This window comes from Ostrea edulis, chromosome 6 (genome assembly GCF_947568905.1).
Source record: "Ostrea edulis chromosome 6, xbOstEdul1.1, whole genome shotgun sequence".
In the NCBI taxonomy this organism is placed as follows: Eukaryota; Metazoa; Mollusca; class Bivalvia; order Ostreida; family Ostreidae; genus Ostrea; species Ostrea edulis.
In genome coordinates this window covers 87484153-87499076 of record NC_079169.1, presented here as the reverse complement: position 1 = coordinate 87499076, position 14924 = coordinate 87484153, and the positions used below count along the sequence as shown (strand labels likewise).

The 14924-nt window shown below is 37.7% G+C and overlaps 1 protein-coding gene across 1 annotated transcript; it reads left to right on the top strand.

The window, feature by feature from the left end:
- Positions 1–8630: 8630 nt before the first annotated feature.
- On the top strand, positions 8631–14735 carry LOC125647452 (uncharacterized). Its single transcript, XM_056142036.1, has 3 exons — positions 8631–8760; positions 10118–10244; positions 13356–14735. The coding sequence occupies exons 1-3, from the start codon at positions 8686–8688 to the stop codon at positions 14033–14035; spliced, it is 882 nt and encodes a 293-aa protein (XP_055998011.1). The 5' UTR covers positions 8631–8685; the 3' UTR covers positions 14036–14735.
- The last annotated feature ends 189 nt before the right edge of the window (positions 14736–14924 follow it).

Sequence of the window (14924 nt, the reverse complement as noted above, 5' to 3'; positions counted from 1 at the left end):
TGCCGAATTGGCGGCGCTGAATAACGCAGGCGTCAATATAACGTTCTCCGGCACGACCGTGACTGTGGTCGATATGAAATTTTGACTTGTTTGTAATCAGAATTTCCGTCCAATCTCTGTTACGCTGCCTCCTACACCACGCTAAAATCCCAACATGGTGACGTCAGAGGAGAACAGGACATCGAGGACGGGGGTTGGCCTCTCTTACGGTACGAGGACCTATCCATCGATGCCCAGGGATGTATCTAGCAGTCAAAGAAGCCAATTAGAATCGATTACGCAAATGTAACGTTCGTATATAGTTCTGTACATATGAATATTGTCGACGTGTTGTCACACGCAGGCGTCCTGATCGTAGGCGGTCCCGACCGGTGCCAGTTTGGGGCGGAGTGAAAATAATTACGTTATTTAAAAATCCTTCCGGGAAATCAGGCAACAATGCACCAGAACATCTGCTCTGCATCCCTACACCTAAGTTCTCTTTGTGTAATCGTCATGATCAAACGTGGATTCTCCTCCTATTTATTGTGATATGAATAATTTAAATTCTCTTTATTCGTATTTATGTGTCAATAAAAATTGTAGGCAAGGAAGTGAATGTGGCTCTATGTTATCGAAACTGATGAAAGTACAAGTCCATTCAGTTAGTATCTGGGTTTCTAGGGAGTGATGGTAATCAAATATTAGCTTTCTATGTTATTCTTTGTCATTGAGGAAAATCTACGAATGTTTTTATCATTTGCCGAAGAAATATGATGAATCTAGATTGCTCAAAGTTTGAAAAATAATATATCATATTTTCTGTAGGAAAATAATATAGATATCGGACTTCTTTTTCACAATAACAAATCTGAACTGAATGTTCAGAAAATGTTTCATTTTTTAACAACATTCAATAGTTGAAAGTCATAGGAATTAAGCCATTAATTAATTGACCCGAAACTCCTTGTAACCAAAATTTATCTTGATAAATGGAATTCGGGTTAGAATAGGTCTTCATTACCCCCTTGTTGTCCTAAGAGGCGACTAAATGGGGCGGTCCTTCGGATGAGCCCGTAAAAACCGAGGCCCCGTGTCACAGCAGGTGTGGCGTGATATAGAACCCTCCCTGCTCAAAGGCCGTATGCGCCGAGTATAGGCCTAAATTTTGCAGCCTTTCACCGGCAATGGTGACATCCCCATGTGAGTGAAAAATTCTTGAGAGGGACGTTAAACAATACACAATCAATCAACCAATATTTATGGTTACGAAGAGTTTCGGGTCAAAACGGGCTTAACCTATTTGGTTGAAGTTAAGTATGGGAAAAAGTAAAACATATGGTGTCATAATCTAGAGTGATTACAAAAAGTTGTTTTACTTCCCATTCAATATTCTCTCACTCATACAGGGTCATTAGCTGTCCGTCAAGTGCAACAAAATTGGCCTATACATGACTCCCATTTAATAATAAGTTAGTTATCGTGCCAACGCCTACTTGGGCACTAGACATAAATTAAAAGGTTAAAGGTCAATCTACACTCAATTATGAGGTCCTAACCTTAATGGATCTTTTTGTCATTTACAAGTCAGTAATATTGGTGGTTCGCTAAGCTCCCTTGTATTTATTTTTCAAATGGATTGGATACTCAGACAAAAACTGAAGAATTTAGAATGTCCCTTTATCTGCGATGGAAACAAAGAATGATAGGAAAAACGGATTTCAGCTATCTTTTTTTTTTTCGTTGACAGCTTCCGTAACTGCCAGTTATGTTACCTGTGACAGGTACGAGAAATTTGAGGTGAAATACCAGTACGAAGATATTAATGGAATGCAAGTACAGGAGTGTAAAGAACGGTGCTTAGAGGATGCGACAATGCAGTATGTGATAATGAAGGTAATGATATATACACATGCACGTGTGGATGTGTGAAATAAGCAATGGCGCATGTAATTTAAGGTCAGTTTCAGTCCTTTCTCAACAGTCTCGTTTAAAGCCAGCATTTCGCAAATTCTATGATCGTTACAACGATTTAGTTTGTCAATACAATCTGTCATTGGGTCAATACTATCTGACATTTTTCATATCATATGACTCCGTTTACCTGATCAAGATATGGGGCTCACGGCGGGTGTGACCGGTCGACAGGAGATGCTTACTCCTCCGACGCACCTGACCCCACCTCTGGTATATTCAGTGGTCCGTAAGTATTTGTCCAACTCAGTAAAATGTATTCCTTCGTTATCTTTACCCTTTTCATGTAAAGTAGAAGCTAAGAAAGAAAGTCAATAATTGTTTTCATTTCAAAGTCAATAAATTCACACTCAACTATCAAAACTCGAAATAAGGTTATAAACAGATGCCAAACGTCTTAATTTTTTCCATCGTTAATCAATGCTCGAGCGATTTCCTTTACTAAATGACTTTTACCGGTACTGCTCTGCCTCAAAACCAGTATAGAATGGCCACTCTTCGCCTTGTCGAAAATCAGCTGTTGCGTTATTGTCAACGACATGACGTTTACCTTCCAGTTTGTGAGTTTCGTTATAATATTTTGATCTTACGACCGGAAGTTGTTGTAGTAGATGGATCGTCTGAAAATGTTAAACGGTAGGAATCGATGAATAAATAAGTAGTTTATAGACATGGGGCTTCGTGTAAGGTGCTGAAAACGATATACCAGCAAGGACAACGTCTATTAAAGCGACTTATATCACAAAAGTGAGAATGAATAGCGAACTAATCGTAAAATGAGACTTGAAGCGAGAGATGTCCGAAATCTAGTTAGGTACCTTGTGGTATTATTAAGGAAGGGGGACTCGTATATGTAGCAAGTGCATGTGGATTCTTCATAAAGTAAGATGGAATTAATCTATCTCTATCTATCTATCTATCTATCCACTATTTCTATATATATATATATCTACTATCTATCTATCTATCTACAGGGGCGGGTCCAGGAATTGCAGTTACGGGGGGCGCCACTGTATGAGGCTGGGGCCGCCTTGAGGCCCCTAGTGGGTACAGGACGAAGCCCGGTAGGCGAAGCCCCCGAAGCTCCTGGACTTTACGGATTTTATACGGCCTGAAATATGTCTCCTATTTAGTCATTTGTACTATATTTTATCATTTTTGATAAGGTGAAATTAATAAAATGACGCAAATTTTAAGGGTTTTGGGGAAAAAATTAAGTTCTCATAAATAAGTAATTCAAGGAAACAAAAGATTTTGTCATTTATTTCTCAGGGAGTGGAAGAAATTATTGCCTCTTCTATCGTTTAGTACATTTTTCTAAACATGATATCACGATTTACATAAAAATTTTAAAATTTTATGGGGTGCGCGCGCCTGCTGCGCCCCCCTTAAATCCAGCACTGATCTATCTATATATCTATCTTTCTATCTATCTATCTATCTATCTATTTATCTATATCGATGCTACGAGCTGGCTGTACAAATCCCGTCCATGGTCCTGTTTGATAGTTATTTTCAGAAAATGATACCGGCTTATGCATTTTTTCAAGTATTGCACATGAAAAATTTAGATCATTTTTGCCGCGAAAAACTGAAAGCATTTGCTCAGCTATAGTGATATTATGTAGACAAGTATGCATACTTTCATACTAATATTGTCTCAATTTATCTGTGCATTTGCTCCATAGCCGTTTTGATGACATTGTTTTCCTCTGTAGTTCGCAATTAGTAATCAAAGAATCTAGAGAGATAGAAAAACAGACATCATTCACCGTAATTCGTTGTGACTATCTACTAGTATGGAAATATTTTGCGTATTACTTGCACTCAGTTGACACCTATGACCTAGATTGTTCTAGAGCTCGATGTTTACTTTTTGTTATGTACTACTTGCACTCAGTTGACACCTGTGACTTATATTGTTCTAGATCTTTAGTAAAATTGACGAAGTGGTTGCATCATTGTACTAGAAAATTCATTCTTATTGTAAATACACTGTCAATTTTTACGATAAAAAGCTCTGGTTATACACTTTCTATGCAACTGGATTATTTATAATTGGGAACTAGGATTTTGGAATTTACTATTTTGTTTCTATATTCAGTTCGGCACGGATCTTTCATATTTATTGTTAGTATTATGCTATTGTCACAATTTTCTTTCAATTATTAATTGTAAATAAATCTTATTAATTGTTTAATTACCTTCTGTTAGTAAATTCTGCTGCTGTATTATCAAGTGTAATTCTGACCCATAACAATATATTGTGTTGCACTCCTGACGAAACGTTTTTGTCAAAAGCACTAAATACAGCAGTGAATTTTCTGTCCGCTTAATTACAATTTGAAAGCGAATTACATAATTGCTATGTAAAATGGTTTTGTAATCAACCCAGAAAAAATACTTCATAACGTACATCAATGATTCATAAAATCGCCTTGGAATTTACATAATTTTCATATATCTTTTCTATTCTGAAATATTTTGAAACACGGAATTTAGTTGTTTACTGATCATGCTTGTTCTGGTTTTGTTTTACGTCCCTTCGAGAATATTTCACGCATATTGAAGTACCACAAATTGAACACCGGATCAACAATAATTAATGCAATGAAAAATATAAACCGAGTTACTGACTAAGATCCAGATTATATACATTTTCCTCTGTCCTATCTGAATAATGATTCAATAACTAAACAAAATCAAAATGTGGCTAATATTTCAAAACTTCTGGCTTTGTTTTGTTTTTAATTGCGGAAAATGGTTCAATTGTGACGTTATAAAAATAATATACGAAAAATCTTGTCACCTCCATGTCATCGACATATGTCAATATACGTATGATACATTACGTTTAATAGACTCTTAAAGCTTGACTCATTTGAGAAATCTGATGTTGTATAGCCGCATATACTAGTAATGCACTTCGTTTGATCCATGTGTAACGTTGAAGTGGACAAAAAAAATCGTCTACATTTTGTAAATTGTTAATAGCATACTGGAAAGGATACCGCTGAGATAGCATTGATATTGTGATAGATATTTGATACAGATTTAATAATAATATATTTACATTCCCAAAGTTTTTACCTTCGATATCTTTACCAATGGAAATCTTACTATAAATATTGTCGTCATGAATGTGAACAATGTGCGTATGAATCTTCAGAAATGTAGTACGACTATTTTAACGGCTGGAGATATTCCGACAGAAATGAAATTCGAATGTAAATTGTAAATATGAAAACTAAATTCCATTTTTGCAAATGAACAACAACGCTTCTCGCCAGCATACTTTTCATGAAGCACGAACGCGTTTCGTGAAATATGCCGGCGTAAAGCACCGCAGTTCATGCCCTCATGTATTTTCAAGAATTCATTTCTTAAATAGAGAACAGAAATACAATTAATATTGATATACAAACACCGGAGATAAAGATAGTTTGACGTAGAGAGCAGTGTTGATAGAGACATCTGAAATAGAATATAGCTATAGACATTAATTTGGTATGTTATTACTTCTATTACAGATGGGATATAAATGTTTTTGTGGGTCATTACGTCATCATGCAACCCTAGGCACAAACACGGGGCTACATTGCGACATACATTGCCCAGGCTCAGACGACAAGTGTGGAGGCGATAGTACCGTGGTAGCAGTATACAGGATTGTTGGTTTGTAAACTAGATGGTTAATTAGTATAATCTCCTTGCTGGTAATTGGATTACATTGAATCAGATCAGACACTTACTTGTATCCGTTTTACACTCGGTGACAAACAAGGGATGTGTAATGGAAGTTCTTTTGGATTTTGTGTCGGCAATAGAGAAAATGATAAATCGTAGACTAAATAAAAAGAAAATTTATTTAGCAATAAGATAAGAAAAATTAAGATGTTTGAAAAACAAAGAAATCACACTTTCAAATACACACACCCATTCTCTCTCACCGAGAAAGAAAATATAAATTGGTATAATAAACCTGGCAATATTGACAATCAATATAACGTATAACTGTCAAGACAATTCAATAGTCAATACAACAAATATGTTATTCCAGGCTGAAAATATAACTAGTAATAAATGTATTACAAAATGGTTCAAATAGTAGCGAATTCCGCTAACTACAAATAAGGTTAAACAGTAGTAAATTATGTTTTGTAAATACGAAATTTCTCATATTCCTTTTTGATAAAATGTTAATATGCTGAAACTCAATATGAAAGTTTGGCTACTCAGCACAATTCAATTTAACGCCACGTCACACTTGGCACAACCAGGCCTCCATACAACGCGAACAACCCCTCCGCTTCCAGTCCCAGACTCACAGGTCTCTCACTGAACAACGATACTGGGTAGCGCCGACTTCAAACCAATGCCAACACTAGGCCCACAAAATAATTGCCGAGTCCACCACGTGGAACACCCATGTACAGTGCGGTCTCACGTGTTCTGATTCCCACGCCGAGCACCTACTGAAACGCTTAGAGTACTGCCTAATATGGCCCAGATAGCTTCTTAAATCCCCTCTGCACGGCTGGAGGAAACAAATGCCCACACAGTAAAATGTTTGTCTCTCTGGCTACCCATTACCCATACTAACTTCTGGAATTGTCCAAGAAAAGATCCCTGCTGGACAGCATGAAAATGTGGCCGCACGCTTGACAAACAGCCGCTACTCTGACTGACCATACTAAAAATAGCTTTATCGACCAACACTCACACTACGGAAACACATTACAAGCATAAACAACTATTTACAGACAACACCACAAAAACTAACTAAATTGAAAATTAACTTCATCACAGGGTGTCATGAATCTCTTCCACTTCCTGTTTTATACTTTTCCAGATTTGTTTTGTTACAGTGATATGGATTTTGTAGTGCAGCAAATGTAGATCTGATTGGACTTTGGTATGGTGGACTAAACCTTTATATCGAGTTTATATCACCCTTAACATGTTTCCTCAACAAAATTAAAAAACGAAAATATTCATATCTAGTTATCAGTCATCCAAATTACTTTGTTAAACACCACTCGGATTCCACGCACAAGTACTCAGAAGTTGAAATTAAAAATATGCTGAAGTTCCTTATTGACACTATCTCTCTAGTCTTTGGTGATCAGAAAGAACATTCCTCCGAGAGTGCATACATTGATTACCTTATTTTTTCATTCACGTAGAGAAGGAACCTCAAGGCATTACAACGATTCCATGTGGGATGAATGCGCTAACCTACACTTCACATAATGGGGAACTACTGGTGTGTATCTAGAAAGGATGAGCTCGGAGTATTTCCATATGGTCCCCTTGATGCTGTAATAAACTGAATCAGCTATTTTTTATGGATAAAGGAGACAGATTTGTTCGATTATGAACATAACAAGCGGATCAGTGAAGTTGTAGCTACTAGTAACTGCATACTAGTAACTGCCTACGTAAAAAGAGGAAATTTGCTGCTGGTAGCCGGTCGATTTAAAACTTTAAAAGTTAACTACAGCTGTACTAGTACTCAGCCACTTAGGTAAAAATGCTAGCCACTAGTATCCAATTACTTAAGCCAGAAAGGCTAGCCACTAGTGTCCACTTACTTAAGTGAGAAACGCTAGTCACTAGTATCCAGTTACTTAAGTGAGAAAGGCTAGCCATTTGTATCCAGTTACTTAAGTGAGAAAGGCTAGCCATTTGTATCCAGTTACTTAAGTGAGAAAGGCTAGCCATTTGTATCCAGTTACTTAAGTGAGAAAGGCTAGCCATTAGTATCCAGCTATTTAAGTGAGAAAGGCTAGCCACAAGTATCCAGTTAGTTAAGTGAGAAAGACTAGCCACTAGTATCCAGTTAGTTAAGTGAGAAAGGCTAACCACTAGTATCCAGTTACTTCAAGGAAGAACGGTTATAACTACTTAACCTGCTACAAGACACCGGGGATCGAATACAATTATGTGTCAGGTTTATCTAGATGGCGAGGATTCATTTTAATATAAAAATATTCTTTGAAATTTCAATATGAAAGATGAAGATAACTCCTCATCATCTAAATAAACTCGATAGATAATTACCAATTAATTCAATGACCACCTGTCTCTTGTAGCTCGCGATCAGTATTTATAGCCTTCATTCTTTGTTGGATACTTGTAGCTAGGTTTTCTCACTTTAAGTAGCCGGATACTTGTAGCTAGGTTTTCTCACTTTAAGTAGCCGGATACTTGTAGCTAGGTTTTCTCACTTTAAGTAGCTGGATACTTGTAGCTAGGTTTTCTCACTTTAAGTAGCTGGATACTTGTAGCTAGGTTTTCTCACTTTAAGTAGCTGGATACTTGTATCTAGGTTTTCTCACTTTAAGTAGCTGGTTATTTGTAACTAGGTTTTCTCACTTTAAGTAGCTGGATACTTGTAACTAGGTTTTCTCGCTTCAAGTACATGTAGCTGATTACTAGTTGCCGGAGAACACTAGTTATCGCTTCCAGTTTCCAGTAGATGGTAGCTATTACTAGCGGCAAATTACTAGCAGCTACAACTTTACCGATCTTTAACAAGTCCCCACATATACCGCTCCGGACATTCCAGTAGTCAGGTTTCATTTACACATGCATTCATTTTATTTGTGATTTTCACAGTCAAGAGTCTTTCAGGTGTCAAAGGCAAACGTGTCTTCCCGGTATTTTTACACCAATGGGCACCGATTATCAAGACTATATCCAGGATCATCGTTGAATGCCTCGTACTCCATGTTCTATAACCCTATAGACTGTGACAACAACACTCGGACACCCTACATTGATTTACAAACTGGAAACAGAATGGTAAATAACGTTCACTCTTGTTTGATTTTAAGAGGAGAAGGGAGTATCGAGTTATATACATAATGGTCAAAAATTAACTTCACTATTTTCATTTTTCTTTTACATTCTGATGGTATCTGTGTATCTGTGACCGAATTTACATAAGAATTTTGAGAATGATCAAACTGATAAAGTTAATTTTAAATCATTTCATATGATATACTGATTCCACGCACAAGTACTCTGAATTTGAAATAAAACAATATGCTGGAGTTCCTCATTGACAATATCGTCGTGGTCTTTGATGATCGGGTCTTCCAACAGTCTGTTGGAATCCCCATGGGCACGAATTGTGCTCCTTTATTAGCTGACCTATTTTTATATTCCTAAGAATCATAATTTATTCAAAAACTTCTATGTAAGAAGAAAAAACCCCTTGCTGTACGTGGCTTTCAATTCGACATTTGGATATATCGACGACGTACTATCTATTAACAATAATAATTTTCATTCGTATGTCGATTCGATATATCCCAGTGAACTCGAAATAAAAGACAATACAAAGTTGTCCACTTCTGCTTCTATGACAAACGGGATGATTTCAGCTTTTCCATCGTCAACTTCTCATATTTATGTAGCAATATTCCATTATCAACTGCATATGGTGTTTATATATCTCAACTGTTCGATACGCAAGAGCTTATTCTGCTTATGGTCAGTTTTTAAATCGAAGCAGGCTACTGACAAACAAATTTCTAGTGCATGGGTTCCAATAGACTCGTTTAAAGTCAGCATTTCGCAAATTCTATAGTCGTTATAACGATTTAGTTTGCCAATACAACCTATCATTAGGTCAAAAGGTGTCTGACGTGTTTCATATCGATTGTTAGGCCGTTCTTGGCACACTGAATTTGACTACGGATAACTCCGTTTACCTAATTAAGATATAGGGCTCACGGCGGGTGTGACCGGTCGGCAGTGCTTACTCCTCTTAGGCACCTGATCCCACCTCTGGTATATCCAGGGGTCCGTGTTTGCCCAACTCTCTATTTTGTATTGCTTATAAGAGTTATGAAATTGATCACTGTTCGTTATCTTCGCCTTTCATACTATAGACAGGGTTTGGAACACTTCGTGCCTTTTTATGAAGTTAAGATTGCCCCATACTAAGTTATATCACATGGATATTGTTTAAAAATTAGTTTCTTTAATTAACTACGCAAGTGCTACCTCAAATCCTCACGATCGTCTTCTAAATCTCAGTGCGTTATTTTGACAAAACATGATGGATTTTTATAAGGCAGAGAGACAGATTACATGTCCCTTCGCTATTTTCGAGTTCAGATCTTTTGTTACACTGTCATTGGTTTTTTAACAGGACTATCAATATGGCGAAGTTTGGAACACCACCCTGATACGAGCTGTCTGTATTTGGTTTGTACCCAATCAATGGCCAAGCTGGACTTCCTTTGAATTGGATTTACACATATGCGCGCCCACTACAGGTGAAATATTTATCTTCAGTTTTTTATACCTTGCAGCAACCAGGTAGACAGTAGTTTTGGCTGGTGTTTAACGTCCCATTCGAGAATTGACCACTCATTTAGAAACACTACTGGCTTTAGCTGAAGTGATGACTGATATGTAATAGTGTGGTGCCTAAGCCGTAGCAGTGACGCTTCATCATCGTGCCAACAAGGGACCCTCGTTTCGAAGGTCATATCTGAAAGACCCGTGACTTTCACTATTTAGTACGGTACTGAAATCGAGAATCGAACATGTTATCCCATTTACGAGGAAGATACATACTAAGTCATCATGATCGGTTTGTAAATCATCGTAGTACAATACCCGTATGTTACACCAATTAGTTTCCGGAAATATTTCACTATAAACCGCATACCTTCATTGGTCTGTCAATTAAGGAGGGGGCATCCTCGATTTTTATTGTGCTAGACCTCTCTTATTAATGTAATTTACTATACAAACTGCTTTGTCATGTACATTTGATATTATAACTTAGTTCTTGCATCTTTATGACCCCTTTTAAAAACAGGAGGCATATTTGTTTTGGCAACTGTCATTTGGTTGATCTGTAGACCAAGTCTTGTCCAATCAAATCTTAAGAACCCTTTGCTTAACAGACATCAAACTTGGTACACTAGTACATCTTAAGAAGTAGTTGGTTCCTACTGATTTTGAGGTCCAATGATCGACGGTCAAGGGTCAATCCACTCTAAACACAGGAAAATATCCGCACAATATCTTGATCAATTTTTCATTGACAGACATCAAACTTGGTACACTGGTACATCGTAAAGAGTAGAAGAATTCTATCGATTTTGGGATCTCATGGTCAAAGGTCAAGGGTCAAATTGGACGTAGTAATATATGGTGTCCTCTATATTTTGAGAATGTGCTTGATTTACACCAAATTTGGTACACTGTTACATCTTAAGAAATACTATTGATTCTGAGGTCATATAGTCAAGGGCTAATCCACTCTGGACATAGGAAGATATAGTCCCCTCAATATTTTGAATTGATTGGTACTACTATCAATAACATGATACATGTATATCTTTCAATTTGCACCAGGGTTGGTTGGTTGGTGGTATATTGCTCGAGAATTTTTCAGTCATATGGAGACGTCACCATTGCCTGTGAAGGGCTACAAAATTTAGGTCTTTGTTCGGCACTTATGGCCGTTGAGCAGGGAGTAATATTACCGTGTCACACCTGATTTGACACGGGGCCTTGGTGTTTGCGGTCTCATCAGAGGAACCGTTCCATTTAGTTGCCTTTTACGACAAGCAATGAGTACTGAGGATCTATTTTAACCGTGATCCCCACATTTCTTCTGAGTAATATTTTACGTGGTTGATAAAGCTCGTTACAAAGAGGTAATCAGAAAGAAAATGATGGATTGATATTTAGATATATCGACGGCATTTTATCTATCAGCAATAATCATTTCCATTCATATGTCAATTCGATGTATCCCTGTGACCTCGAAATAAAAGACACCACAGTGTGGTATTTATGTCTCTCAAATGATTCGATACGCAAGAGCTTGTTCTTCGTATGAGAAGTTTTTAAATCGAGGCAGGCTACTGACAAACAAGTTGATGTTATAGGGGTTTCAACTGTCTCGTTTCAAGTAAGCATATTACAAATTCTATGGTCGTTATAATGATGCAAGGTGAAGATAACGAACAGTGATCAATCTCATAACTCCTATAAGCAATACAAAATAGATAGTTGGGCAAACACGGACCCCTGGATCTAGTTTGCCAATACAGCACACCTTTGGGTCAAATGCTGTCTGATGTGTTTCAAACCAATTGTTAGGCTATTCTTGACACACTGATTTTGATTACGAATTACTCAGTTTGCCTGATTAATATATAGGGCTCAGGACGGGTGTTGCCGATCGGCAGGGGATGCTTACTCCTCCTAGACACCTGAGTCTACCTCGTGTATATCCAGGAGTCCGTGTTTGCCCAACTTTCCATTTTGTATTCCTCAAAGGAGTTTGATCACTGTCCGTTATCTTCAGCTTTCATTCAATTCCATCTTTAAATTCTCCAACATCAATTGTGCAGAGAGAGAGAGAGAGAGGGGGGGGGGTAACGTTTATTCAGTTTCCTGTTATTTATCAAAAGTACTAGAGTTTAACAGCATTGCAACGTGTAGTGGTCACCCAACTAAGTGTCAAGAGAGGGACTCTACCAAATCACCAGAAGAGCTAGGTCACTAGCGAGTTAGTATAATTTTCCTATATTGTTTGCTACACTTCTCGCCGTTCAGGGAAGCTTCGTCCAGAAGCTTAGCATGGGTTCTTTCTAAATGCTTGGCACCTCTTTAGCAACGGCATCCGCCGTTCCGACGACGACCACCATCGTCCCCAGACGAAACCTCGTCCGTACAGAGCTCTAAAGAGAATCTACTTGAAGGCCTCCCGCCAAACATCAGAGTCAACACGTTCCCTATATACTCTCCACTACACTATTACTCTCAAAGGAATCGATCTGATTTACAAGTTAACATTTAATTATGCTTTAAACTACCCTTGGTTATGATGTGTGGTCATCTCCTGCATTCAGAACTGCAACATATCTGCGACGTACAGGCTTTACCCAGCTCCTCACTGTTTGAGCAGTAATTCTTCTCTTTACAGCATTCTGATCTGTGTTTACCGCAATTAGAAATATATTCTGCAAATGTAGAAGTTTTCTTTAGGGGTCGTAACTCTGTGCCTGTCATTGTGGAGCCGATCATCAGTGGATGTAAATGTCTACAGAGAAGGCGTATTGTCTTCTAGGTAGTTCCCACAGTATGTGACACTGCAGTGCGAGACAAGTCAACTTGGAGCATCGAAAATAAAATGGAAATTATATCATCTTCTTTAAGGATTAATGATAGACATTTAGTAAACCAAAACTGTACAAATCCACGTGGTAAATATTTCTTGTGTACGAGCTAACACCCATTCTACTCACTTACGGTTTATAATAGTAACGTTTGAATATTAATCATTTGCCTCATATTTAGACAGCACGATATTTAACTGTTTGCACTAGATGACATTCTATGCGTTTATTCTTTCGTTGCAGGACACCACTTCTTTCCAGCAGATTATCTCGCAGTCCTTGGGAAGTATCCACTTTCATCAACAACTAACACGCGTATTTCCAATACCTATACAGATCCTAATTCATATACAGCAACGGAAAGTTCAGTCACTGAGTTTAGCGCATTCGAAATTTCAACTACAAAGTCAACCACAGCTTTTGTTTCATCTGGAGATTCAGCTGTTCCTGGTGACGTAACTAGAGTTATTGTTGGATCTTCTTATAGTAGCGTGTTAACAACAGAGTCCAGAAATGGAGACACAACCACTCTAACTGCTACAGTTCACCCAACTGTCGAACCCCAAACCAGTGACACCACTACCGGAGATACAGCTGGTGGTGTGGTTGGTAATCCCACAGAACAGACACGCAGTACCCAAAACGCTATGACGTCATCCGATGTTCTGTGCACATGCGTGTGTCAGGGTCATGGAGAAAATGTAACCGACGAAGAACTAAAGTTAAAGATAGAAAAGATACAGAGTATCCTAAAAGTAGATAAAAAGACACTGTCCTCTAACTACCGGAAACTGAATAGTGCGCACGACCCGCGTCCTTCGTCTAAAAGCATCGGGGCGAGCGGTGTGATAATACTGCTTGTCTTCCTGGGAGCGATTGTTTTGATAGATCTCAGCAACCTCCGAGGGCTAACGAATCATTGATGGGTGGTCAGAAGAATGCACATTAGGAAAATCTTTATGTCTAAATATCTCTTCTGAATTTGTGATACGGATAATTCATATGTGCTAATTCTTATGACTTTACGATATTTATACTTTATTGCCCACCTTCATCCAGTATGTGTGTTAATATTATACATATTCAATTGTTATTTATGTCCCCCAGTGGACCCTTGATTAGTGAACGAAGAGTTTATTTTCTTGCTTGCTATGTGATTGTTTCTAAGTGAAACATACCTGCATGTTTATAAAAAAAAAAATACATTACAATATTAGCATCGAAACTTGCATTTAGAAACAAATTTGTTTGACCTGTCATTTACATAATCTAGGGTAAATACAGATTTTAACTCATCACCTCGGAGTGGAAACCATATGCATCGTTGCTTGACTAAGGAAGTAATTTTTCCCCGATGATGATAGTGACCCCCGTTGTGATGAGGATAGTGACCCCGTGCTGTTTTGTTGTCACTACTGTGCCATTGTTTTGTTAGACTAATTTCAGGACACTGTATGTATAGCTTTTCATAAATACACTGGGCACATTTCAATTGATTGTAGAATTAAAATAGCATATGTTAGAAATAAAACATTCCCTCAAACGGTATTCAAAATTAGCGTGACAGCTTAACTTTAAATACTTATCATTAAAGAGTAAATGTCATTACTATATTTTAAAGTATTGTTTACCTGATCAGGATATAGGGATCATGATAAGTATGACCTGTCAACAGGGGATGGTTACTCCTCCTTTGCACCTGATTCCATCTCTGATATGTCCAGGTCTCCGTGTTTGCCCAACTATCTATTTCGTATTCCTTATAGGAGTTGAGATTAATCACTGTTCAAACAGTGAAGTTGTTTGCTTTCC